Below are 27,357 nucleotides of genomic sequence, written 5' to 3' on the forward strand. Positions count from 1 at the left end.
CCAGCCCCGCCCTGGCGCCCAAGCCCTGCCAACCAGCCCCATTGTCTCCTTGGGCCCTTCTCCTGCCTCTTGCCCACAGTCGGGGGGGAGGGGGTCACTAGGCCCGTCTGGAGATCTCGGAGCTGGGAAACTAGCCCCCTCCCCTGGGGGAAACAGGCCCAGCGAGTCGCCAAGCTGGGAGGGATCCCAGGTGTCTTGCTTCTATTGTTCTGGCCACTAGGCCACGTTCTCTGGCCTCCTCTCTGCCTCCCCCCCACTTCCAGCACCGACTGGAATCGCCTCCCACGCATCCAGCGCCAGCTCAGCTGATCCTGTCCCCAGGCGACAGGCCAGCTCATAGCTGCCTTGTGACATCAGAAAGCCCAGCTGGCTAAGCAGCAGGGCCCGGGCTAAAATGGCCAGATTAGTTTTACACGGGAGCTTGAGGGCTGCAGGCCAGGCCAGCACCTTTGGGGGGGCCCCCGGGAAGGGAGTGCAGCGGAGGAACGGTCAGTGCCCTGGAAGATGGGACTTTGCCAGGCCCGGCTTCCTAAAACTGCCAAGCCTCTGAATCCCGAACTGCAGGGTAAATGGCGAGCTGGCTCTGGGGGCATGGCGGGGTGGGGCTTGCTGTGCTTTCAGGAGGCATCAAAATGTATGAATGGGTGGGTATGTCGTGCTGGTTAGAGCCCAGGGAGCCAGGGCTTTGGGTTCCATTCCCAGCTCTGGGAGGGGAGTAGGGTCTAGTGGTCAGAGCCGAGAGAAGGCTGGGAAATAGCCTTTATGGGAAGGGACAAATCCGCCCAAGCAATGGTGAGGCTGGGCCCTGATGGAGGATTTAATTTGTTGTCTTGTTACCGTATGACTCTTCCGGGAACTCTTGCTTAGGTCAGCAGAAGGGCATTTGGCCCCACGTGGAAAACAGTGCATATTTGCTAGCAGCACTTGAGCTTGGCTGGGATTTAGGGGGAAGGCACTGGTCTGGGGTGTACCCTGATCTCACTGCAATAGGGACGCTGGATGTTGGCTTGGAGGGAGCATGGGGTGTGAAACCCATCAGCCCAGCCTCACCACCTGGAATCCAGCTCCCACGGGTGATGATCAAAACTCATTCCCTGCTTGGCACAGAAAGTCGGAAGGAGATGGACGCACATGGAGTGGCAGTGCGTGTGTCCATCTGTGCCAGGGAAGGGTGTGTGCGTGTGGCAGCGAGTGCCAGCAGCACAGCGTTTCTGCATAAGGGAGAGCGAGTCGGTCTCAGTTCTGGAGATAAATACTGAATGCCGGGCCCCAGGGCTACCAGCCCAAGCTGTTCACAGCACTAAATTCCTTTGGAGAAAGAACAACGCTCAGTAGCTTCAAAGGACTGCACTGGAGCGATGGGGCTGGGCTGGGTTTTCTAAGGGTTCTCTTTGCACGTTGAAGCCGATCTGCTACCACAAGGTCAGGCCCGGCTCCTCCCCGCATTGATCCCAGCTAGAAATGAACAGAGCTCCGCTGGTTCTCCCATCTGTGTTCTTGTCTGGCCCCTCTTGGTATCTGAGGGGCGTTATGTAGCCCATAACTGCTCGTTCATTGTAGGGAGTAGAGACATCACTAGAGAATGATTGAATGCGATTGATGGGGTGGCCCTTGGCTTTTAGGAACAGCTCCGCAGGCATTTTAACCCTGGCTGTCCCAGAGGCCTTGCTCACGGGGACAGGTCCCAGTGAGGTGGCTGCTTTGTCACAGCTGGCAGTGACTGAAAGGCCTTGGCCCAAATTCTGCTCCTGGCTCTCCCATTGCCATTCCTGGGCATTGCCAGCCGAGGGCCTCGAGCTGGGACTCCCATCAGCCAGCGGGGTGACTAGTTCCTGCCAGACACAGCCCCAAATCCACCAACTGATGGGGGTAGGCGGTGGGCCACGGAGAGCGAGCTTGCCACAAGAGAGCTCTCTCCAGGGCAGGGTTGAGGCACGTTGGTGGGAGCGGTGGGATACTTACAGAAGCGGCTCCAGGGCAGTCACCCCTCCACTAAATGAACAAGGGTTTTCAGGAGCTGATGTCTGCTGCATGGCTGAGATGGGGGAGTTACCACACGACCAGACCAGGGTCCGTCTAGCTCAGTACCCACTGCCAGGCACTCCAGGTCCCTTCCCCTGCCTTATTTTCCCCATCGAGCAGCAGCCATAGTGCCTATTGTGTGCCCGCAGCCACCCTGCTCTGGGCTGGGATCTCACGGAACTGAGCAGCCTCAGGCCTGCCCACTGCACCTTGGGAGATCCTCGTCTCCCCCCTTCCCCCTGCCCAACCTCTCTCTCCCTCTCTCACCCACCGCAGCGATGCTGAAGTCGCAAGTCATCATCTTCGTGCTAGGAGGCCCAGGCTCCGGCAAAGGGACACAGTGTGAGAGGCTGGCTGCCAAGTACCAGTTCCAGCACCTGGGCATGGGGAACCTGCTGCGGGCGGAAGCCAGCGAGCCCACGCGCCAGGGGCACCAAATCAAGGACATCATGCTGAAAGGAGCCCTGGTGCCTTCAGTGAGGCTCCCCCCCATCCCACCCCACCCCTCACGGATTGCAGTAGCCCCCAGCTCCCCCGGGGGAATGATCCCACCCATCAGCCCAGCGCCTGGCACTTCCTCGGGGCCCCCAGAAACATTCCAAGGCTGCAGAAGAGCCCTGCCGGTGCAAGCGCCTTGCCCCAGGCAGTATGGGCTGCAGGGATCAGCCGCTCGCTGGCTCTCACTGCCCTCTGCAAGCGCCAGGCTGCCGGCTCTGCCCCCTGCCATACCCAGCCCTGCTCAGCCCTCTCCCACTCCCCTTTACCACTCCGGATCCAGCCCAGCTGGTGCCTGGCAGGCACATGGGAGAGGCCAGGAGCTGAGCAGGGGTCTGGAGTCCCTCCAGTGCCCGAGTCTCATGGGCAAGGGGAGGTGGGGCACTGGCTCACACAGCCAGGGGTGGCTCCGGACAAAGCCCTTCCCCCCAGTGCTGAGGGGGCTCCCGTCTCCCCAGGGCTTCGTCCTCGACCTGCTGAACGCCAACCTGCTGCAGAGAGAGGAGGCGAAGGGCTTCCTGGTCAACGGCTTCCCCCGGGAGCTCAACCAGGCCAAGGACTTTGAGCGTGTGGTAAGTGCCATGGGGGGAGGAAGGCCCAGCAGCCCCTGGCCAGAGCGGGGGGGGGGGGGTTGACTCCCAGGAGGTAGATGAGGGAGGCAGCATGAGGCATTCAGAGGGGCTGAGCACATGCTGGAGACGCAGCCACTTCCCTAACTCAGACCCAGGAGGGCTCCGTCATGGGCTGGCACACTGGCCTAGCTCCCCCTGCTCCAGGGCCTCTGCCCCCACCCCGTCCTCTCACCTTGCATGGGAACGGCCTGGTGCCCATTTCGCACTGGCCCTGGGGCTGCTCCCCACTCCCGGTGGCTGGCCAGGGAGCAGCCTGCAAGGGGCTGCCCCCTGAACAGGGCGGGGGGGTTACCGTGCTGCAGGTGGGGCGTCCTCCCAACATCGTGATCGTCTTGGACTGCTCGACGGAGACCATGATCCAGCGGCTGCTGCTGCGGGGCCAGACCGGCCATCGGGCCGACGACCACGAGAGCTGCATCCGCCAGCGGCTGGAGACTCACTACTCGCTGTGCGAGCCCGTCATCAGCTACTACCAGCAGAAGAACCTGCTCAGAAACGTAGGTGGGGGCACCCCAAGACAGACCTCCTGGGCATTAACCCCTCCCCTTCCCTTCTCCCCCCACGGCCCAGCAGAGCCCGTTGCAGGCTGCCGGCTGCCTGCGTGGGGAGGGCCCTGCCCCTCTGAATTAGGGGTGATGGCCCCTTCCCTGGCACAGCCTATGCCAACAGCTTAATTCTCCCCTGGGGTTACCAGGATCTTGGGTACCGCTCACCAGGCGCGTGGAAACACCACCCAGGGGCTGAGCGAGTGGGCAGGCCCCTCGTGCCTGAGAGCCCTTGGAGGAACTTGCTGTCAGCTGGGGGTGGGAGGCTGGGCCTGGACTGCCCAAAGCTGCCAACACCCAGCAGCTCTCAGCAGAGCCTAGTGCCGCATGCCCCCAGCACAGGGACCCCAAAGACTTTCCTGGGGGTGGGGTACTAATGGCAGGGGCTCAGTGAGGCCAGGGGGAGGGAAATAGAGCTGGGGGCTTGCAGGGCCCCATGGCACGTGCTGCTCCCCCCCAGCTGCTCTGTCATGTCCTGCAGATTCTAGGCGAGGAGCCGGAAGATGCCATCTTCGCGAAGTGCTGCTCCGTCCTCGACAGCCTCCGTTAGGCCAGGTGCCTGCTGCCCTGCCCGGGGCCGGGACTGTGTTCAAATAAAGGCTGAGGTTTGGGTCCTGGCCTTGCAGCTGCCCTACCCCGACAGCCCTCAGCACCTGCCCCACCCCATGGGGCTAGGGCGTGAGCGCCCCCTGCTGCCCAGAGCTGACACCACATGCTTAAGTCAGGGGTCCAGGTCCCTTTGAGGGGGTCCCCAGCCAGAGGCAGCGGCTGCTGCTGCAGATAGTCCGCAAGCAGCCAAGGTGCCGCACAGCTAGAGGCAGGGGCCCAGCTGCACAGAAACAGGCAGCAGGAAGCCAGGAGCCTGCAGACAAGGGAAGTATCCGACACAGGCAGGAAAGCCAGGCAAGGTGGGTCTGGCCTAGGGCAAAAAGCAAATGACTCTGGGAGCCTCCTTACCCCAGGGCAGGGGAGATGGCCACAGCTCCCCCCCACCAGCTGCTTTGAGTGAGGCAAACACAGCAGGGTACAGTTCCCTGCTCTGCCTCCTAGAGCAGCCCATTAGCTCACCAGCCTCCTGGCCTAACCCCTACCTCCCTACTCCACCCCCCAGCCCCTGAATCAGACCTGCGCCTTTCCCCAGCAGCCCCCTTTAGAGGAGCAGGGCTGCATGACAGCTGGGCTGGCGAGTGGGGAGGGTTTGACTGGCCAAGGAGCAGCCAAGAGGAGATCACATCCATCGACACACCCAGCTTATTACTGAAAGTCCTTGTGTTTCTCCAATTCGTGAATTCAGACCCAGCTACATGGGAGTGAGGAGCGCCCCAGCTTTGAAAGAAACCTGCTTTCCACACAACACACACATTGCACACAGGTCACACAAAGCCGGAGTCTTAAAAGCCAACAGCAAGGGGGGGGGGGGGAGGGGAGAGAGAGACACTCAGCACAAGTCCCAGGTTAAGGAAAAATACAGGCGAGTCTCATCTTACGCTGGGTTACATTCTGCTGTCAGCCCATAAAGCAAAAATAGTCAAAGTTACATGGAGTTAATGGTGGGTGGAACCACCCGCACCACAGGTACAGTATTTAAGAACATAACGGCCATACCGGGTCAGACCAAAGGTCCATCTAGCCCAGTATCTGTCTGCCGACAGTGGCCAATGCCAGGTTCACTCCCTCAGGGGCACCTAACAGGCAATGATCAAGTGATCTCTCTCCTGCCATCCATCTCCATCCTCTGACGAACAGAGGCTAGGGACACCATTCTTACCCATCCTGGCTAATAGCCATTTATGGACTTAGCCACCATGAATTTATCCAGTCCCCTTTTAAACATTGTTATAGTCCTAGCCTTCACAACCTCCTCAGGCAAGGAGTTCCACAAGTTGACTGTGCGCTGCGTGAAGAACTTCCTTTTATTTGTTTTAAACCTGCTGCCTATTAATTTCATTTGGTGACCCCTAGTTCTTGTATAATGGGAATAAGTAAATAACTTTTCCTTATCCACTTTCTCAACATCACTCATGATTTTATATACCTCTATCATGTCCCCCCTTAGTCTTCTCTTTTCCAAGCTGAAGAGTCCTAGCCTCTTTAATCTTTCCTCATATGGGACCCTCTCTAAACCCCTAATCATTTTAGTTGCTCTTTTCTGAACCTTTTCTAGTGCTAGAATATCTTTTTTGAGGTGAGGAGACCACATCTGTACACAGTATTCGAGATGTGGGCGTACCATGGATTTATATAAGGGCAATAATATATTTTCAGTCTTATTTAAATGTGTTTTGTTTTTGCCAACTGCACAAAGCTGAATTTGTGCATGTTAAATGTGCGTAAGATGAGACTCTCCTGTACACCAGCAGCAGGCTGGCTCTGCCTGTGGGCCGAGCGCCTGGGGAGAGCTGGAATGCAGGGCCCCCACGAGGGTAACAGTTCTCCCGCCCGGGCTCGGGTTAGTCTCCCATGGAGGGAGAATGCTCACCCCACTCCAGGGGGGGGATTTAGCTCCTAGGGGCTTGGCAAAGCCCCACGTCTGCATCAGTCTGAAATTGGGCTGTGTGCCACGCTCTCCCCTAAAGCTGGCTGGGCAGAACAGGGAGGCTAGCAGAGCTGACACAGGAACTGGTTCCAGGGAAGGCTTCCCCCTGCGTCACCCCAAGCCAGGGACTGTCCAGCAGGTAAATGGAGAAGAACCTTTCCAAGCTGCTTTTGATAGCCAGCGCTCTCCAGCCCTCGCTGTCTTACCCTGACCCTCCAGAGCGAGTCGGGGGAAGCAACGGGTCCCCCTCACTCATCTGCCTGGACAACCTCCTGCACCAGCCAGAGAGTCCAAGCCGGAGGAGGTTCATCTGTCCATAAGCAGAGGAGGCTCGTGCCCTAAGCCCTGGACCCTAGGGCTGGGGAAGCCAGGTGCAAGGTCTGACCCCTGAGGAATCTGGGCAAGGCACAGTCTGTGCCTCCAGTGGGGACCAGAGCTCTGCCCTGCTGCCCAAACATGGATGGGTGGGAGGCGCTCAGGCCTTACGTAGGCAGGTCCATTCCCACTGCATCAGAGGTGAAGCTACAGCCCCTTGGGATTGCTCCAAGACCAGCTGTTGAATGGACCGAGCACAGCTCCACCGGTTCCTCAGAACGGTCAGCAGAAGCAATTCCTTACCCCACGAGGTAACCTCAGCTCAACAGGCCAGATACCCTGCTGAGGGGCAGCGGCATAAAGCCCCCGGAACAGGCACTACCCAGGGCGCAGCGTATCGCCAGTTGCTCGGTTCGGAAACAGTGCAGCAGAGTTGGTTTCAAAACAAAAAGAGCATTTTATTTAACAAAGCACAATTGCCTGCTCAAACTATAAAAAAACCACAGGAGCTCTTAGTTCATCAGGTTTTACAACAGCTATATCATGAGAACAATCCGCTTCAAAACCCTATGGACAGACAGATGCCACCCAGCAGACACAGGGAGGTTTTGTTATCATTTATTTGTGAAGTTAAAAACAAGCGGTAAAAAGTAAAAACTGAGCGTACAATTTTGTTTGTTTCAGTTTCCTCTCGAACAGACAAAATACATGACAGACCAGTCCCAATTGTGGGAAAATGGGAGGGGGAAAGGGGTTGTTTTATCTGAAACACCGACACCTTATTCGAGGAATGTTCCAACTCTAACTAAAAAGCAGAGTGATTTTTTTTCTCCTTGTAAAGTTTTTTATTTTTATTTTTTTAAAAACAAAACGAAAAGAAAAAACATGTTACCCTGAAATCGACGTGTGTTTCAGGAGGGCTGAGTTCTTGCAGCAGTTTTAGTTCGCTATCTTCTACAGCTGGCTCAACATGAAGGATTCAGATATTTTTATTTTTTTATTTTATTTTATTTTAAAGAGAATCGAAGGAGGAGCAGCCGAGGTTCCGCTAAGAAACCCAGCAATCAGACCCAGGGGCCGGCTCCCTTCCCCAACAGCGGCCATCTCTTTCCAAAAACAAAAAGGGTTTCACAGGTGGGAAGTTCACATTCAATTCACTGAGCCTGCAAGGATCGGGGAGAGAGACAGGAGTCAGTTACCCCTGATAGACATCGCTCCGGACGGAAGAGTCCGAAAGCAACACAGGGTCACCCTCTGCTGCAACGGCACTGGCAATGCGCTGCCGAGTTGGGGAGTGGAGCGAAAACTGGCCCTCGGCTCCCAACTCCCCTGCACACTAGGAAATCCCACCACTGAAGCAGGGCATTTGAAAAGGGGAAATTGGCAGGTCGAGTCTGGAAGAGAATCTAGGTTTCAGAAGCAGCAGCTTTGGTCAGTCCTGAAGATCAGATGAAAGTCTTGGCCTGGGGAAGCATTTCTAAAGGGGGCTGCTTGAAATTCAGCATATTTAGGCAGCTAAGTAAGTGAAATCACCAGACTGCTGGAAAAGTCACTTAGTCAGGTGCCTAGATGTGGCTGAAACCTGATTTTTAGGCTTCAGTTTCTGAAAAACGTGGCCCTAGAATGTAACCGCTAAGCCTGGCCCAGTGCAGGGTCAGCCTGGTGCTAGGCCTGAGACCCTGAGAGCTGCAGCAGGACAGGCTAGAGGCTGAGCGGGAGCTAATCTAGCTCCCTGGGTCAGCAAACAGCAGCTTTCAGTTCAGCGCTGCCGAGCATGCGCTCACCTTAGGGAGGAGAAGCTGGTCAGAAACGTAGGAATCTGCACCCAGGTTCTCTTTGAATGAGTTCGCTGTATTCCAACAGCCCGATCTCCCCGAACTACCAGGGCTAACAAAGTGATCCCTCCCACATCCCCCAATGGATAAGACAACCCCTAACCCTACGAAGAAGTCCTAGCCCCGAAAATGGACCTGTGAGCCAGAGCTAAGAGCCCAGTGGAAACTGGAGAATCTTTTACCAGTTCTGTCCATTTCCCTGAGCTCCCATCTCCTCTGGCCACCCCCCCCACCCCGGTGTCTACGGGTCAACGTAAATCCACATTAACAGCGTGGGTCTGTGTTGCCACCTAGCGGCGGATCCATAGAAGAGGTTTACGAGTCTCCTACTGCCTCCAGCTAATGGACTGGGTCCTTTAGCTCAAGCAGTAGCAGCTCATGCTTGTAGGTCGAGGTGTCCTGGGTTGAATCCCCGTCGACGACCGATGTGGGAGCCGGTGCACGAGCACAAAGATGCCGCTCAGGAAGCACTTCCTGTGGGACCGAGGGTCTCACCCAGGCAGGAGGAGCTACAGCTGGGGGTTGAAGGCAGGCAGCGGGGCACATGGCCGATCACTCACCTGCTGTCCCTGCGGCGTGGGCGGTGGCACTGGGCCCCCAGCCCCTGGTGTCTGTCCGTAGTAGGCAGCCTGCTGTCTGTAGTACTCTGCCCAGGCTGCACTGTAGTCTGGCTGAGGGCCCGGGGGTGCCCCTGGTCCTCCACCAGTAGCCACTTGAGCTGCTACGATGGGACAGGGGAGAGAAGAGCGGGTGAGTCAGTGACTCCAGGGGCACAGGGCTACCCCATGTCTCCAATGGTCAGCGGACAGGAGCTGGGCTCTCCTCGCTGATTCGCACACAGCCCCGCCCAGAGGAGCTCCAGGCCTCACTCACCTTGTTTCTTGTAATATTCCTCCCAGGCTTTCGTGTAGTCCTGCTGTGGGGGTGCCCCGGGCTGCTGGGGCTGCTGGCCTGTGGGCAGAGACAGGCGTTAGGGACCCCGGACAGGTGGGCATGGGGAGTGAGCAGCTGGAGAGGGAGGAGGAGCCTGGCAGTATTACCGCCCCCTTTACCCAGTGGGTTTGAGACCAGCACGAACTGGCTTTGCCAAGTGGGGATGTTCACACGGGTTCGGCGGGGCACACTGCTACCTTGCGGGGTCCGCCCCACGGTCCTACATCTTCTGAACCCCCTTCTCCACCTGACCTCAGAGCCCTTCCCTCTCTGGACAGGTCTGACTGCTCAGTGCTGGGGAAATCAGCCAGTGGCCTGTCACTAGCACCACCCTCCGCCCACGCGTGTGGCCAGGCCAGTCTGCTTCAGCCCTGCCTCGAGTTCAGTCCTCAGGCCCCTCAATGCTCAGCCTTTGCACTAGCATCAGTCCTGGGTCACAGGGAGCTGGGCTGAGACCCTCGAGTCACTGCTGCCATCCAGCAGAGCGCTCTTCACCCAGGGCTGCCTCTGCCCGAGCTCTAGTGCCCCCCCCCTCCCCCAGGCACAATGATTTCCCCAGGGCATTACCTAGTTTTTTATAATACTCCTCCCATGCTTTAGTGTAGTCGGACTGGCCGGCTGGGGGCGGCTGCGGCGGCTCGCCCTGAACGGGGGGCGCTGTGGGAGCTGGGGGCTGGCCGGGCACAGGGCCAGGTGGCTGCTGGTAGTAGTGCGAGTAGTACGCTGCCCAGGCCGCGTTGGGATCTGCTGCCGCTGCTGCTTTGCCTGGAAAGGAGCCACGTATGAGAACAGACCCTGCCTCCTGCCCCGGCCAGCATGGCTAACGGGGCTGCCCGCCCACCCTCGCGAGGTACTTACTTGGGTCATGAGGGGCCGGAGGCTGCCACTGCGGGTAGGTGTTCCCCCAGCCTTGGGGAGGGTATGGGTGGGGGGGAGGAGCCCCAGGGCTGAAAGAAGTGGGAGACACTGATGAGGAGGGAGGAGCAGAACCTGGCTGGGACATGCTGACTGGGAGGGTGGAAAGGCCCCTGTACAGCTGGGGCAGCCCCTGCTCATCTCCCCAAAGCACGGTCCTCAGATCCCTGCTGCAGCCCACAGGAGCCACATGGGCCTTAGCTGGTCCCTCTGACGGACCGAGGCTTTGCTCTGCTCTGCTCCCTTTCGTCTGGGTTTGTCCAGGGCCTGGCACTGCAGGCTCCAGGGTGGTGACAGGGCTCCTCGGTGCCACCCTAGCAGAAAGTACCAATTGCACAGCTCTCGAGGATGGGAGAGGCCAGCTGGCTCTGGAGATCTGGTGGGGTTAACCCCACCTATTTTACAGGCTACGTCTTCGCATCCACCTCCACCCAAGGACAAGCCCAAGACTACTCTGCACCAGGGAAGACTAACTCCCTGCAGCCCTGCTCCTGCTCTATCAAGATCCAGCACCAGGTCTCTGTAGTCTTATCCATTCTCCCATCTTCCCCACCCGGGGCGCTCGCAGGCAGAACAGGCCAGGAGAGGGGCCCTTGGCTGGCAGCTTCCCCAGCAGAACTTAGGGTTTGTTTTTTTCTTGCTCCCAGACTGAAAGGATGGTCCAAAGTTCAGGCACTAGACACTACATGGGATTCCCTGGACACTAGGGGAGCAGCCCCCGTCAGGCCACCAGATGCCCCTGGATTTATTGCTCATTCCACCCCCTTAAAGACCGACCACAAGTGCCTTTTTGCAGCATGTCGTGCCCCCCAAAGAGGCAGGAGGTTCCAGTACTTACTGAGGGGGAGCTCCTGGTGGCCCTGGATTGAAAGGTCCTGGGTTGAAAGGGCCCATTGGGCCAGCAGGGCCCGGGGGCCCTCCAGGCCCAGGCCCAGGTCCAACTGGGCAGAGGGGGCCCTGGAGAGAGGAAATAATCCGTAAGTGCTGAGAGCCACGATGCCCCGGGTCAGCCTCCAGTGCTCTGCTGCCCCCTCGCTGGGGGGGTAGGTGGAAGCTGGGGGCTCTCCCCGCACCCACCTCGATCTTCTCCTCGATGAGCTGCTTGGCATGGTCGATCTGCTGCGGGGAGCCTCGGATGATGAACAGTTTGAAGTTGGGGTCTCCGTTGGGAGGCAGCTGCCGGGAGATCTCGACGAACGCCCCCGTCTGCTGGTTTATGGCTTTGACATTCTCCCCGCCTGGAAGAGAGGGTGGAGCTGTGAGCTCTGGCTCGGCTGGAGCGGTGGCAGGGGAGGCGCCGGGAACCGCTGTCTGAAGAAGAGCCGATGGCAAAGGACACTCACCTCTGCCAATGACCAGCCCACACTTGTGGGTAGGGATAGAGAAGGTCATCTCTCCTCCAGGAGGCCCCCAGTTACCCTGCCCTCGGCCACGGCCTCTGCCTCCGGGGGGCATTCCTGGGCCAGGGGGACCCGGCGGGCCACTCTGCAAGACAACAGCAGAGAAAGCTTCAGGGAAGGGTCACTGGCAGCCAACCGCAGCAGTGAACATCTTGGCACTCATGCCGGCGGGGGGAGAGAAATCAGTCTGGTGGTTCAGGCGCTTTGAGCTTTAAAAGCGACCCGCTGAGGGAGGAAAAGCGGGTGTGTGCCAGGTCACGAGCCCCCCAGAGCACAAAGCGCGAACACTTGGGGGCAGGCTGTGGGCATGGACTGAAAGCCAAGGAAATCTCACTCCCTCTGCAAGGTCAGGTTTTCCTCAGTCGGCCTCTCCAAACACACAGTCTATAAGGTTCTCGCCGATACTTTTTACACTTTTATAGTCAGTTTAGACGGGGTAGGCAACCTATGGCACGTGTGGGCAGTTCTCCGGTACAGCTATTCCCTTGTGGGAAAGAATCATAGAATCTCGGGGTTGGAAGGGGGGACCTCAGGAGGTATCTAGTCCAACCCCCTGCTCAAAGCAGGACCAATCCCCAACTAAGTCATCCCAGCCAGGGCTTTGTCAAGCCTGACAAGGGGCCCAAGCCATACTGGTATGAGGCACAGATAAGGGGAACGCAGCGTGGTCTAGTAAAGAGTGCACTGGCCAGGGACTCAGAAGCTTTGAGTTCTCTTCCCAGCTTTGCCCTGCTGAGTGACTGGGCAAGTCCTCCTTGTGCCTCACTTTCCCTATCTGTACAATGGGGATAATACTGATCTCCTTTGTGATCTACTGATAAGAACTAAAGGTTATTCTAACAGCATCCACGCTATGGGTTGCACGGGGGTAACTATTTCAGAAGAAACAATGACACCTGAAATAGTTAATCAGTAAAGAGTCTGTAGAGCATGCCTTGGCCCCGTCTACACTTAGCAACCTAGCTAGGTCGATCTAAATTGTGAGTGCTGTAGCTACGCTGACCTAACCCTCAGCAAAGGAGCGGCTAGGTCACCAGAAGACCTGCCTCTCCAAGAGATGGATTACCTACAGCAACAGAAACCTTGTCACTGTAGGAAGCGTCTACACCAGGGGTAGGCAACTTGCGGCACGCAAACTGATTTTCAGTGGCACTTGCACTGCCCAGGTCCTGGCCACCAGTCGGGAGGGCTCTGCATTTTAATTTAATTTTAAATGAAGCTTCTTAAACATATTAAAAAGCTTATTTACTTTACATACAATAGTTTATTTATACATTATAGACTTCTAGAAAGAGGCCTTCTAAAAACATTGACATGTCTGACTGGCACGTGACTAAATGAAGACTTGGCACAGCACTGCTGAAAGGTTGCCGACCCCTGGTCTACACTAAGATGCTTCAGCTGTGACACTGTAGCTCCCCTAGTGTGGACATGCCCTGAGTCACCACTTAAGTGTTTCTGTTAACATCTAATTAACATTTTGATTTAAAAGAACCCTAATTGGCAACACTCAGCTTTTCAATTACAGTATTAAGAGCTTGCAATAAACAGAGCTTCTATCTCCCACAGGTCTGCCAAAACCAGGGAAGATCAGTCCTGATTTGTTTTTAAACCTAGAACTAAGTAGGAAGAAATTTGACTTTTCAGGCCCCTTTATACATCACACAGCAGAAGCAGTGGCACGGGTTCTCTTTAGGACTCCTTTGTTGGTGAAAGGAACGTCCGGACAGCCAGACGGGATCACACCTGAGGCCAGCCTAGCCCAGCATCCCAGTAGACGCAACCCCCAAGGTTTTGGAGGAAGGTGTAAGAACCCCACAGCAGCAGGGAAACCTGTCCCATGGTAGGTCTCATTCTGATCTACCAAGCTGCTTTGAGACCGTCTCCCTGAATCACTCTATTCACCAGCTAATAAGGATGCATTTTCTGCTAAGGCACACACACTGGGTGGGGAGTCGGCCCCGTCTAGGGCGGTATGCTGGAGTGGGGCACCCCAGCGTTACCTACCCGAAGGCTCTGCAGGAGGTCGTTTATAATCCGGGCAGCATGCTCGCACCTGTCTGGGGGCCCCATAATATGGGCAATCTTCTCAGGACCTGTCCCGTCATCTGAAACAAGCACAGGAGCCAGCTCAGCAAAGCAAGGTACCCATTGCCATGCCTGACTGCTCAAAACAAGGGCTCTGGGCAAGCGCCAGGCCCCAGAACACTTGGCATTAGCAGGGGATGAGGTTTACCATTGTGGTCGCAGCAGTGTAAAAGGAAGTAGTAGCATCTCTGCAAAATAGTATCCCCCTTGCACCCATCCTCAGCTGTGGCACTCAGGGACCATGGTAGAGGGCTGTATGGACTGGGTACGAGTACCAGGCGCCAACCTCCCGGATTAAGACTATCTGGACAGCGAGGACCATGCTAAAATGCGCTTCGTCTGCCTTTTACGCATGCACGGTGCCCGTTTCATTAACACAGGATCAGTGGGTGTAAGGGCAGGTGACACATCCAATCAGCCTGAAGAAGCAGATTGCTGAAGTGATATGTTTAAACTATGTGGGAAATTAACCTCTTGAGTGAAATCTGTTAACGACTGCTCAGAGCACAGGATTTGCCACCCAAGGTCAACCACTGGTTCCCTAAACCAGGTTATCCACCTCTGGAAGTGGCTGATACCTGCTGCTTCAGAAAAAGGCCACCATCCCATCCCACTCTGCATAACGCACTGGGCTCCTGCACTCATGTATGGGGGAAGACAATTCCTTCCTGACCCTTTAACCCACAGGTGTGAGCTTGGATAGGCAAGTCTAGGGATTTTTTCCAAGCAAAACAATCCGTTTTATTGGTTTTCAGGAAAAATACCCTCCCCGCCCCCAAAAGTCTAGTATGGTGCTGATATGAATGAGGAACTCCGAAGGGATCACTGAATGATGTGAGTTACGGTATCGACACCCAAGGCAACGTGTGTGCAGAAGAACCCAGGCTGAGTTTTTGGTAGACAAGAATCTTGATGCTTAGCCATGCAGGTGATGGGTTTGGAGGGATTCTCTGGTGAAGGGGAAGAGGAGAGCTATTTAGGCTTCTGACCTTGCTTGAACTGTATCCGAACTCCAGCATCATTTTGTATTTTCTTAATCATCTCTCCGCTACGGCCAATCACCACCCCGACAGAATGCCTGGGCACAGGGACCTGAGCAAGGGTCAAGAGCAAAATTAACTGGAGAACAGGAAAAACGGCTAAGACCCAGGAAGTCGTTTCCTAGGACACTAGGCCCAAGGTTTTGTTTGGTGACTGCTGCCCCCTACTGTCAGACTACGTAACATCCTCCCTTGACAGAACCAGCAGCAGGCAGACTGTCCCCCAAACTAACGCGCTACATCGGTCTTACATCTATTCCTCCGCCGATCCTGGAACCGTATTCGTTTCGGTCACCAAAGCCTCCCTGGTCACGTTCTCGCAGGATGTCCATCACCATCTCACATGCTTGCTGCAAACAAGAAACAGCAACATGAGCCCAGGGAACCAGTGACCCTCACGCTGCAGGCCTGAGGCTTGCATGGACCTGGGGCACCCGGTCAAGAATTCCTTCTTTAAATACATGGGGACCATTGGCTTGGTTAAGGGACTTTAATCCCAGGGGCCCCACACAGAACGGATCCCAGTGGTCCCGGAAAGCCATAGCTGCTACCAAGCGGCTGGGAACAATGCTGCTCCAGTGAAGACCCAGGAGTGACACGCACACCCCCAGCCACGGTGCATAGTTCAGGCACGCACTGCTCTGTTCCCAGTCTCCTGGGCAATTCCCAAATTCAGCCTCAGTCCTTTCTACCTAGCCATGCAGGTACTGTTAGGCCACTGTGGCAGAGCGCCTGCTTCGCACTTGCCCAGCACCTTCACAGAGGACCTCAGTAATTTATAAGTAGCAGAACATCCACTACAGCTGTGTGGCAGGTATAGTCAGCCCCCTTTTACTGAGGTATAAGCAGACAGAGGTCAAACTGCCCAAGGATATACAGTGTCTGCAATGACTGGCAGACTCCCTAGCTGCTTAACGTAATCGTTTCAGTGCATTTATACCTGTACTGTGCTCACCATCTGAGGAGCTCAGAAGTTTACATCAAATTCATTTCCACTCTAAGTGTAATTTTGGGGAAATAGGGAAAAGAAACAACTTGTCCATGTCCTCGCAAGATGCCCATCACCGTGTCACAGCCAGTGGAGAGGCATAGCTGGGACTACAAGCCAAATCTCCAGACTCCTACCCTGGTGCTTTAACCACAAGCCCATCCTTCCTCAAGCAGACACTATTCAGTATTCACTTCCTGTCCTAAACAAGGTTGTGCTGTGGGACCCAGAGTGGTTTCACTGGGGGAGATGTGTGCGTGAAGCAATTCTGAACGTGTAAATCGTTCTGGAGAGATCAAAGAGACTCACTAGTACTTTTATAAGGTTTGAGCCAAAGTAGATCTTTCAGAATGGCCCCAAGGCCAGTAACCACTGACCACTAAAGCAGTGGTTCTCAACCAGGGGTACACAAGGTCCTCCAGGGGATACATCAACTCATCTAGAGATCTGCCTGTTTTACAACAGGCTACAGAAAAAGCACTAGCCAAGTCCCAACAAACTAAGATTTCATACAGACAAGGACTTGTTCCTACTGCTCTATAGACTATACACTTAAATGCAAGTATAATATTTATATTCCAATGGATTTATTTTATAATTATACAGTAAAGTGAGAAAGTAGCCACTTGTTCAGTAATAGCGGGCAATGATAGACTTAAAAATACAAAAGTGATTTTGTAAGCAAGTGGTTAAGTGAGGTGAAACTTGGGGTACACAAGACAAATCAGCCTCTTGAAAGGGGTACAATCGTCTGAAAGGTTGAGAGCCACTGCAATAAAGGGACCATGTAACGGGAACCCCCTTATACCATCCACAACAAGCCCTCCCCACGGGGAAATAGAGCCACAGTGCAGTCAGTCAACCTCCTGCCCTTGCTCTCCACACACATGGTTACATACACAAACACTCCCAACTAGGGCGAGCCAGCCAGACCTACCTGGACTTTGTAGGGGTCTCCAATTATCCGAAGGGGTTTGTCTACATTGGTGTTTTGGGAACCGTCTTGAATTAAAATCATTTTCACTCCAGCTCGCTCCTGCATTGGGGTGGAGATTGGAAGAAATCAGCCAGGGGTTGGGCAAGTCGATAGCTGGAACTCTCCAGCATGCTGTGCACCTGCCACAGCCTATGGTGACCTGAGCTCTGACAGGGGAAGGAGAAGGGACCAGACTTCCCCACTACCCAACTCCAGGAACTTCACCCTGGTCTCAAGAGACTCACCCCAGAATTCAGCTTGTGTCATGAACTCTGGTTCCATTACAGATACGGCACTTGGCAGTGGAGAGCAGCCCTGGAACCATCACTGCCGAGGGCACAAGCCCCTACCTGTAGATTTTGGGATCTCCAGGGTTTTAGGCTTCCATTGAGTTACACTCTCAGCCCTTCCAGTGGTGAAGCTTTCTGAACACGTGCTGACTTAGGCAGGATTCCCTGTGCCCTGGCTGATGCACGTGTGACTCAGTGTCCCTCTGTTCCTGCTGCACTTTTCCAGAGATGCCAGGGAGGCAGCTAAGAAAAGCTGCCTTGGGGCTTAGCCAGCCTAGGGAAGTCTGCACAGGGGTGCTCCAGTGCAAACTGGGGCTTGCAAGAGCGACTTACCAGGGTAAGTGAGATGGGTGCCAAGGCCAGCTTATATTGGTGGACCACCACCAACATAACCCCTCTTGCAGACGGCCTGAGGCGAAGGACCAGGGACCCCACCTGAGCTAACAAGGCCCAGCTGGACACACCGCATTAGTGAGTGACCAGAATTTCGGAAGGAATCAGTGGCCCTAGAGCACAAGCCTTTCAATGCTCAGGATTAAGAGGCTACAAAGGCACCATGCTAGAGGGGGCTGAGCCAATGCAGGTAGCGCTAACGAGACAGGGAGGAGGAGGAGGAAATTGCTAAGTGCGGGGAAAAGAGGCAGCTCTGGTGCACTGCCCCCTGCTCTAACCACAGGGAGTTCTCTGTCCACCTGCCCCACAGCCTGGGTGGCTCCCAGCCCTTACCTGTAACTGTTTAATGGTCTCTCCCCCTTTGCCGATCACCAGCCCTGCCTTCCCGGCCGGGATCATGATTTCCTGCACTGTGCCGTTCTGCCCGTTGGCGTTGTCGTGAAACTGGCCAGGTGGCCCCCCACGACCCCGCGACACGATATCATCCAGCATCATTTTCGCCTTCCTGTGAGGGGAAAGAAAAAGCCCAGCAGTGGTGGTGAGCAGGGGGCAAGCGCACTTATCAGCCTCATACACCTTGCACTAATAATGCAATACACAGGACAGGCCCCGGCACTGCAGCGGCCCATCCAGCTCCCTTCCGGGATGCCTCCCTCTCCGTGAGCTCCCATCCCACCATGCCAAGTCTCAAGACTTGAGGACAGCCCAGATACCACACACTGGGCAGGTTTCCATCTAGCCCTGAGTATTCCAGAGGGGGGTTGTTCAGTCAAGGACAGCAATGCCTTGCCAAGAAGGCAGGCCCAGTTGCCATGCTGCCCTGGGCTGCCCTGTGCTACACCCTAACTCCATGATTATAAACCAAAGCAGACACTGCTGTTCTGTCACCAAGAGCCCTGAGCTGTAAGGTCAGGAGATTCCTACTTAAAGCTGGGTATTTTGGTTTTACATCCTATGGCCAAACTGTCAACTGCCCAGCTCAAGGCAAGAGGCTACCAGTCCCTTCTAAGGACGGGGCACCTGCTTGCAAACCTCCCACCCAGAATTTCACTATTTGGGAAGGGTTATGAATTTTCTTCAGGGTCTCTTCCCACTAACTTTATAGGGCCCTTGTCCCCACTGAAGACAGGGGACGTTCCCAAGAAGAAAAGCACCAAACAGCAGCAGAACCTCCAGGACAGCGCGGCAGAAGGCAGGTGACAGAGAACCACTGGCAGTGGTTTGTCAGTGAGGGAGGAGAGGCAGCAAACACAAAGCAAGTTCTGAAGATCTGCGCTTAGAGTTCAGCAACAAGTCCCTGCCTGACAGACAGCCGATTCCCAGCTGCACCAGGGCCCATAGTTGAAAAGAGGGGTGTACTCACTGGACAGATTCTGGGGATCCAGTCAGAGAGACGCTCCGCTCTGGTAATCCGCCACTGTCTGTAGGAGGAGACAACGTTAAATGACATGCTCCAAGGGCATTTCGCCTGGAGGTTCCCACAGGCACCTCTACAGATGTGCTTATGCTTTCTCTCCCTACAAACCAAGTCAGAGCTCTGCCTGGGCAACAGGTTTCAGAAAACAATGTGCCCATGGCACAGGGAAGGAGCTGGAATAACTGGGCAGAGATCTGAAGGGGGAATGCTCTGTGGTGGCTGAGTTCGCTAAGCAGATGCACACTGTGCCATGTGGCTCAAAATTCTGTTCTACTTGCTGGGGCTGACGGCCTCTGCCACTTTATATCAATGACCCCTGGTATTTATAGGACATCACTACAGTAGCGAGGCAATATTGTATAGATGAGCGAACTCACTGCATCCCAGGGAAGACATGGCCAGGGCTGTCTAACGCACTATTAAACCACATACGCTCCCGGGAACACATTAGAACATTTCTGGGGAACACCTGGTGCCATGGGCATTCTTTGATTCAGAGTTTTAAGGCCAGAAAAGACCATGATGATCATTTAGTCTAACCTGCATAATGTGGGCTGTACAGAACTCCACCCAGGAATTGCCACAGAGGCCGACAACATACTAGAGACATCAGAAGACAGACTCTACCACATCCATTGCTCACAGGGGTAATGATGTTCACTAGTATAAATTTACACCTCAAATGAAGGGGCCCAGGAAGACAAGTCTAGCTGGGCATTGAGGAGCGCTCGGCAGAGTTCTTGCACCATGAAGGATTCCCAAGAAGCACCAGTCCATACCTGGCGATATCTGTACTTTGCAGCCCGAGTCCTGCTGGATTTTGTTGATCTGTTCACCTCCTCTGCCTATAACTGGAAAAAGAAAGGAAAGGAGAAGAACTGCTAAGCAACACTGGCTTGCTACAGAGAAAGGAAATGTCACTAGCAGACAGACCTCAAAGCAAACTGCTTCACGTGATTCAGTTATGGTCTATTAATCTGTAACCACTTTAAAAAGAAAACAATCCAATATCCATCTATCTCCATGCAGAAGATAGAAGCCTTACGTTCTACTGGAGAAATGGTAAAAATAATGTCCAGATACAATGTAGTGGGAGGGCCCCCCCCACACTGCAGGTTCTAGGATGATCTTCGCTCTCACAGCTACTAACGTATGGCACTTTTCAACCATGAATCTCAAAGCACTCTACGAAGGCGAGTGAGTTTCATTATCTCCTTTCTAGAGAAGGGGAAACTGAAGCAGCAGCGCACAGAATGCAGGGCTCCAGCCCAGTGCGAGTCTATGGGCATCAGAAGGGGGAAGACGAGCAACCGATTCAAATATTAAATCTAGTTAAACAAGACTCTCAGAAGGGCCTTGTTCACCACAGGGCCTGGGCAGCCTAAAGGAATCAGTAGCCTCTGAAGGCGAGTTTGGTACACCCAAACTCAGCCAACTCCTCCTCTAGCCTCAAAAAGCTCAGAAAGCCAAGCCAATTGAAACCGCATCTTGTAAACCAACTGTTTCCTGGGCTCAGATCTTGTATGCAATGGAGCCCAGTTTTCTCCTGCTTAGCATCACGCGGAAGCCACCATTCCTTCTGGCAAAGGTCTAGATTGGACTCCCTTCAGAGCCAGTCACTGCTTCTCAGATCAGCCAGACAAGACTGAACGTCTCCTGTTCCCCGGGAGAGCAACACGGAGCCCATCACAACACTCCTGTGAATCCATGCCACTGCCCAGACTACAATCTCAGTGCACAATGGAAGTGCCAACAACCACGGTGACAACACCCAGTTAGGAAGTTGCCCTCAGTATCTAATCCCTACCATTTAAAGCAGGGAGTCCGAGCCTGTGCATTCAATAAAACAAAATGCTCCACCCTGCATCTCTCCTGGCTGGCACAAGTGCCACACCAGAGTTGCCAGAGTGTCAGGATAAGACTCAAATGCTAGTCAGAGATCTTGGATAGCTGTCACCCAACACAGTGATGGGGATCAGAGCAGAGAGCCAAGAACAACTGAGCTTTTCTGCAAAAAACTCAGCAACTGGCACTGAGAAGCCAGGATGGTATTTGTGAGTAAAAGTAACAGTGAAAGCCTTTCACTAAAGCAACGGCAGGCTGCTCCCTCCCTGTCTAATACTCACTGAGTCCCACCATGCCATCAGGTACTCTGTACTCTTCAGTCACTGTAGACCTGCAAAGGGAAACGGTCAGCGGCTTAAAGTGAGGAGTGGGAGGGTAACAAAAAAGGAACCGATAGTCACCTGCATCGATCAGAAACAAAAGAAAAAAGGACTTCCCTTCTCCTGGGAGGACAGACCGATTGGAAGGTGACTGAGCTACTGACACCTGTCTAGGGGATGTGTGAGTGTCAGGGTTACGCACGGCAAACTAGTTACGTGTCCTGGAGTCCATTTGTTCAACATTTGCACACAGTGCTCTGGTTTTACAGAAGCCAAAGCTACGAAACCTAAAGCAAAGGCTGCACAAGAGCTAGAAATACCGCGCTAGTGGCCAAGAAGCACGTCCCTCACTACCAACACGGCCCACTCATGCCAGGAGTGACCAGTCTCCCCAATGGCATGTCACACGACTCGAAGTGTAAGCCTCACATCTGAGCAAAGCAGCTGGTTAAGTTTTGGGGCATCACAATGTTGCCCCTCCTGCAGATGTCTGAAGTACAAGAGATGTGTTACTAATCTGGTTCTGAATGTACAGTTCAAATTCACAGGCCTTGTGACTTTGGGGTGGGGGAGAAGGATGAAGGTAGAGTTTACCTGGGAGGAGGATGGATCGGTCCAAGTTGAGCTGACATTGCTGAAAAGAAAAACCATGAGAGGTTTTGGGTTATGAATTCACATACCAGAATGCAGACCAATACCACAAAGCCAACAACAAATCAGTCACTATCCAGGCAGACTATGGAAGATAAAAATCCCAGCAGGTTAAAAACAGGTTCCTACATATTTCTAGCCCAAATCTTCCCCTTCCTTTCACCCAATCCTCTCTTATTTTCCTCAGCCTCAATGTGGAACACCCACTCCAGGTGAGCACCAGCTATCAGAGGGTTTTATAGGTGGTTAACTGCACCTCCTCAGGCACCAGCTATAATGTTATTTTCCCATCCCTTTTAACGTAAGTTGTACTTACAGTCACCTTGAGCAGCCAGTTTCTTGCTCTCTGGCTGGTCTGTTTGAAAGAGAAGGGAGTAGATTAGATGCAAGCCAACCTCTTCCCAGTACTTACAGGTGGCCTCCCGTCTCCACATGCTGACACATGACATAGGAGACCAACTCCTGAAGTATGATGGGCTAGATGTGAGCTAGGTACATCCTCATTAAGGAAACCATCAGAACATTTAAACAATGGAAACTTATCAAAATAAAAAGTAATATTCTAAATCCAAGCACCTATGACAACAACTAGCATTTATGTAGTACATTCCAGCCTGTGCTTAGACAACACCAAGGAATCTTTCACCCATGCTGAAGGGCCCTGGCACTTCTACAGATATGGGAATCGGAGATGGCCATGGATTCGAGTAGAGCGGGTACTGGACTAAGAGTGCAGAGAGACATTGAGGGTTACTCCCAGCTCGGCCAGTGGCTCTATGTGAGAGCTTGCGCAAGTCACTTCTCATCTGTGCTATCTGTACAATAGGGATACACTGAAAAGCCTCCCCCCAAGATCTACAGCACTATGTAAGTGCTAAGTATCACTAAGGCCCAGCACTCTCATCACATAATGGTGCTGTTCAAATATAGACAACGAACACCCTGCAGTACCTCCATCTTCCAGTTGCCTCTTCTGACCCCCAAACCCAAAGTCTGGAGTGTTGTTGTTCACCGTGGTAGCTGCATCACCCCCAATTTTAGCCGCTATCTGAAAAGAAAGCAGTTGGCATTGTACAGTTACTACCAAAGGGAAAATCCTTCCAGAAATTAGCAACAATGGGGAAAGTAAAAGCAACTGGATTAGCAAAAACAAAATTCTCAAGCCCTAGGACCTTCAGTCCATTAAATATACCACACAGTAACGGCAATGCCATTTAAAAAGTCCTAGGCTAGACTACACAGTTCAGATGACTACATTAAACAACCACGCTTAAGCTAAGCGAGGGCTAGAATGTTATTACAGCACTAAAAAAATATGCTCTAACCTAGGTCTATATAGAGAGTTAATGACATTTGTTATTGTATTTGCATGTAGCAAACACTATTAAAGCTGAAAAATTGCAGCTACTAAATACGAATAGCTCATGTGCTTAAACTTCCTGAAAAACATTTTCTGGGGCTGAAAGATTTGTACTTTATTTCAACCAAAATGCGACTTTTATGCAAAAAAAAACCCTTATTTAACACCACGTTATAAATGTCCCTTCCTATGTTTCTGTTCACTGATGTAACTCAAAAGTGGCAGTACCTTCAGTCTTTATACCTACCAGACAGAACTCTCAGTCAAGAGCCCTATACCACATTCAAATTATTTGGAGTTAGAGCGTGGAAGTAGAATGTGCAGCAGCAAATTTCACTAGCTAAGGGTCCACTTTTGAACTCCAATTGAGACAGATGTTGTCCCATTCCTACCTCTCAGGTAGGATGCAGGGTCACAACAGTGTTTCTTGTATGTAGAACTGTTAGCTCACGCTCAGTTCAAATTTCTCCCACTCCAGCTAACTCTCTGGAAGCATCAGTACACACTCGTGTCTCTTAGGTGTGCGCATGCATTACTTTTGCATTAACATGAGTGTACACAACTCAGACAGATTTCCCTCTTTCATTAAACTTAGGAAATTAAATGCAAAAAAATTAATACAACATGAAGGTTGCAAATTTTAATTAAGAAGTCAAGCATTGCAATAGTTAGTGTTTTTATGAGAATCTGAATTTGTGCACACAAGACAAATGTGTAACGAGTATATTCACTAATAATTGGTACCAACAAATATGCATCATTTCGATTACTGGTTAGATTAATGTATACCATTAAGATCCAATAGGATAGAATTAAGACGACCAGATGATATTTTGTATTTCCCATTTAAATTCACAACCTTAACACTGCATTAACATCGGTTTTCAACTGATTCTTAGAAGTAGCTCCCTTGTTTATTTACCTGCTGCAACTCAAGTTTAGGATTCTGCTCAACAGGAGCTGACACCACCACAGGCACCTGAAGACAGTAGAGGACATGGTGATGTGCTCAGCTGTTGCAGGACAGAGAAAATCCTGTGCTTGGGTATTGGCAGATAAGTCATTTTTATAGTGTTCATAAGATTGACAGCACTGAAGATCAAAGTTCTCTACCTAGCCAAATCGAGTACAGCCACGGTAGTCCAACAGCAAGGCAAGATTCCCTACAATGCCCCGAGCAATGTGTGTCATCCACTACTACTAGTGATTATCGTTAAGTGCTGACAGCGAGCTTGCTGCTGTACAATTCACAAAAGGCTCTCCCTGCCCGGAAGAACTGCAATTCTCAAGTGACCTGGAGGGACTCTTCCTTGGGGCAGAGGACAGGACAGCTCAGTTTCCATGGCCCACTCAATACTTCGCCCCTTTGGTGAGGAAGCCCATTGAACTCTGGTGATGTGTGTTGTGGACACTTGTTCACTGAGAAGCCAACTGAAGCCTAATCACTACCAGAAAAGGTTTGCTGGGATAGCTACAAGATACCGAACCTGGCAAACAGAGCCCTGCAGCGGGACTGGAATCCTGCAGGTCCCGCAGGACCTGTTGCCATAATACCAGGAACTGGTAAAATTTACTTTGTGCAGATGCAATTGGATGGGCAAAAAAACCCACCCCCCAGACTGCGGTAATTTGCCGGAAAACTCTAAATGCTTAAAGATTTGTTTTATTCTTTTAATGGCAAAAATGGTCTGAATTCCGTTTTTTCAGAGAGAAAGAAACTGATGGGATTGTTTTTGACTTTTTTTGTTTTTAGTAGCATGGAGGGAATCTGTTTCTCTTGTCGGATCTAAGGTTTTTTTCCAGGTGGGAGTGGGATAAAAATGCAAGAAATAATGTAGGAGTGGGTGGGAGTGGGTATTGCAGGGCAGAATAGGAGCAGGATTTTTAAAAAAAAAATAGTCCCACGCAGGGCTCTCTTTACAAACTCTTCTAGTGGTGATGCAGATTAAGAGTGTTTGTACCGGGACAGTTTACACAGTTCTCCAAAGGAAAGAAGCTATTCTGGAAAAGTATTTCTTTGCTGGCATAACTGGGTCTACGCTAGGGCTTTTGTCAGTATAAAAGTGTCGTTATAAATCACATCCTAAACTGACATTATTATTGACAAAAGTTAAGTGCACACCTGTTCTTAAACTCCCCAGCCCAGCCACACAATTTGATGGTAAGCACTTTTGGTAGCTATCAAACTGGACTGGACTTCAATCAGTGACACAGAAGCGAAAAGCTTTGTACACCCCATTATTAGTCTACTAAACCATCCCACCCACCTCTTCATTTTATTAAAAACAAACTTATTCCTGATTTAAGGTTGCACATTTGTTTCACTTTTGGGATCCTTCACTTTTGAACGAAGTGAGCTTTGCCCCTTGATCCCCTAAAAACAAACAATTAATATTCTCATTTTAAGTCAAATTTCAAGAGCCAGCCACAAAGCATCCAAGACATTAAAAATACAGAAATACATTTCCCAAACTTAAGTTGTCAGTTTTATATGGAAGCATCCATCTGACACACAGATGCATTAATATGCCAAGATTTTAGCATTGCAGAAATATACACCTAAAAGTTGGGAAGAAAATTAGCATAAGACATATTGCCAGGTCACCAGCATCTCAGTACTTCTTTGCAGTGGCAAGACTACTGCAGGATTGCCCTGCATGGTAGCAGAGCCCACATTTCAGCGCTATGTCCAACCACCAGTGCCCGCGAGTCATAGGAGGATACAGACATTTTCAATGTAGAGAAATTCCTTCTGCAAATGCAATCGTTCATCTGAATTGTGACTGACTTGTCAGCATTTACGCTGCTTCCTCTGTAGTCTGAGGAAATGAAGCCATGAGTTGCAGTGGCTTGCCTACCGATAAAGATGTTAATCGGCTCCACAATTTCAGTGGGAAGTGTCACCCTGTCTCCCAAATGTTGGGTGGCTATTTTTTGTAGACTGCGTGTGAGAAGCTTGTTTGAGCAGTTGGGCTAGCGGCCCATGGCTCTGGGGTTTTATAGCATTCTGTTAGCCTTGCAAAGTCAGAAAAACAAGGGACACCTGCAGAAGTTGGGATGTGTGAGGACATCAAGCCCTACTGCCCATTAGGTTAGATAACCTTGTCCTTAGGTGGTTGGTGGTTTAACAGTGCTAACCTTCTCCTTTTGGGACGGTCATGTTGCAACAAGAACGGAAGGAACCCCAGAATTAAGGAGGGCCATCCCAAACAAGTGCCTATTTAAGGTGGGACTAGGGATGAGGCCCCAGTGGGTGCTGCAGGCAGAAATAGGGGAGGGCTGAGCTGAGCTCTCTGCTGGCCACATGTGAAGGAAGAGACCCAGGAACCTGGCCATCCCTCTCTTCCACATGCATGAAGCAAGAAGTGAGACCCAGGCTAAGAATAACCTCAGTATGGACCATGAAATCCTGAAGCTCAATGCAGATGAATAACTCTGACCTTTCCCTCCCCGAGCTGGTGATAGAAGTGAGTATCCTACCCCCCTGGGGGGAACAGTAGGCCACCTTGGGGGATCCCCTCACCTTCCTGCCCCTCTTCACTCAGCCTATCACCTCCCCCAGTTCCCGCCAACCCTTCACCTCCCCTTCCATGCCTAAGACCCCAGCCCATTCCCAACACTTACCTCAGACTCCTCCCTCAGTGCCCAATTCCCCTCCTCCCTACATACCTCTCTCCACCCCATTCCCCCCAGCCCTGGTACCAACCCTCCCAGCCTCCCTCACCCCCCTAAGGCCCCCTCCTCCCACAGCCCATATCCATCCCCCACACTCCAGGCCCCCTCTCCTCTGCTCCCAGACCCCATACCCCTTCCCTCCCATCTAATCCCCACACTCCCACAACCCATACCCCTTCCCTCCACCCCCCTGCTTCCCTAACACATACCCCCACCTCCGCTCCCACCCTATCCCCCATAATGTTTCCCCACCCTCCCCTCTGCTCCCAGACCCCTTCCCCCCACCCTCCATACCTTTCCCTCTGCTCCCAGACCCCCAGACCCCTTCCCTCCCATCTTATCCCCACCCTCCATACCCTTCGCACCCCCTCCCCTCTGCTCCCAGACCCCTTCCCCTCACCCCTCCTCCCATCTTATCCCCACCCTCCATACCCTTCCTCTGCTCCCAGACCCCTTCCCTCCCATCTTATCCCCACCCTCCATACCCTTCCCTCTGCTCCCAGACCCCTTCCCTCCCATCTTATCCCCACCCTCCCTACCGTTCCCTCTGCTCCCAGACCCCTTCCCTCCACCCCCTCCCTCCCATCTTATCCCCCCACCCTCCATACCCTTCGCACCCCCTCCCTGCTCCCAGACCCCTTCCCCACCCCTTCCCTCCCTCCCATCCCCACCCTCCATACCCTTCT

The 27,357-nt window shown here is 52.8% G+C and overlaps 2 protein-coding genes across 5 annotated transcripts in view; one reads left to right on the forward strand and one right to left on the reverse strand.

Moving 5' to 3' along the window:
- The first annotated feature begins 95 nt into the window (after positions 1-95).
- On the forward strand, positions 96-7,363 carry LOC120391012 (adenylate kinase isoenzyme 1). Of its 2 annotated transcripts, XM_039514190.1 has the most exons (6): positions 96-565; positions 2,299-2,498; positions 2,976-3,089; positions 3,452-3,646; positions 4,176-4,249; positions 6,450-7,363. In XM_039514190.1, exons 1-5 carry the CDS (start codon positions 505-507, stop codon positions 4,242-4,244), a joined length of 639 nt encoding a protein of 212 aa, XP_039370124.1. In that variant the 5' UTR covers positions 96-504; the 3' UTR covers positions 4,245-4,249; positions 6,450-7,363. The 2 variants fall into 2 exon arrangements, with proteins under 2 accessions (XP_039370124.1, XP_039370123.1); XM_039514189.1 differs by lacking the exon at positions 6,450-7,363 and having other exon boundaries at positions 4,176-4,311.
- Positions 6,983-27,357, reverse strand: part of LOC120391011 (KH-type splicing regulatory protein) — a 21,043-nt gene continuing 668 nt past the window's right edge. Inside the window, exons 2-21 of one of the 3 annotated variants that reach the window (XM_039514187.1) lie at positions 23,919-23,975; positions 22,588-22,684; positions 21,953-21,991; positions 21,580-21,619; positions 20,947-20,996; positions 19,600-19,671; positions 18,767-18,824; positions 17,737-17,908; positions 16,682-16,780; positions 15,008-15,106; positions 14,706-14,808; positions 13,636-13,736; positions 11,572-11,713; positions 11,306-11,466; positions 11,067-11,185; positions 10,172-10,260; positions 9,881-10,078; positions 9,254-9,331; positions 8,941-9,101; positions 7,148-7,708 (exon numbers count right to left, since the gene is read on the reverse strand). In XM_039514187.1, the coding sequence (XP_039370121.1) occupies positions 7,700-7,708; positions 8,941-9,101; positions 9,254-9,331; positions 9,881-10,078; positions 10,172-10,260; positions 11,067-11,185; positions 11,306-11,466; positions 11,572-11,713; positions 13,636-13,736; positions 14,706-14,808; positions 15,008-15,106; positions 16,682-16,780; positions 17,737-17,908; positions 18,767-18,824; positions 19,600-19,671; positions 20,947-20,996; positions 21,580-21,619; positions 21,953-21,991; positions 22,588-22,684; positions 23,919-23,975 (1,944 nt within the window). In that variant the 3' untranslated portion in view covers positions 7,148-7,699. Of the gene's footprint in view, positions 9,102-9,253; positions 9,332-9,880; positions 10,079-10,171; positions 10,261-11,066; positions 11,186-11,305; positions 11,467-11,571; positions 11,714-13,635; positions 13,737-14,705; positions 14,809-15,007; positions 15,107-16,681; positions 16,781-17,736; positions 17,909-18,766; positions 18,825-19,599; positions 19,672-20,946; positions 20,997-21,579; positions 21,620-21,952; positions 21,992-22,587; positions 22,685-23,918; positions 23,976-27,357 lie in introns of all 3 variants that reach the window. The other 2 variants (XM_039514186.1, XM_039514188.1) reach the window with 2 other exon arrangements.

Source organism: Mauremys reevesii, linkage group 25 (genome assembly GCF_016161935.1).
Source record: "Mauremys reevesii isolate NIE-2019 linkage group 25, ASM1616193v1, whole genome shotgun sequence".
Taxonomy (NCBI): Eukaryota; Metazoa; Chordata; order Testudines; family Geoemydidae; genus Mauremys; species Mauremys reevesii.

Bases quoted from the DNA above. Each gene is read 5' to 3' on its own strand.
- LOC120391012 (XM_039514190.1), top strand. From the start codon at position 505: ATGGGACTTTGCCAGGCCCGGCTTCCTAAAACTGCCAAGCCTCTGAAT. The intron at 566-2,298 runs GTAAATGGCGAG...CACCCACCGCAG, and splicing joins TCTGAATCCCGAACTGCAGG to CGATGCTGAAGTCGCAAGTC. The intron at 3,090-3,451 runs GTAAGTGCCATG...ACCGTGCTGCAG, and splicing joins CCAAGGACTTTGAGCGTGTG to GTGGGGCGTCCTCCCAACAT.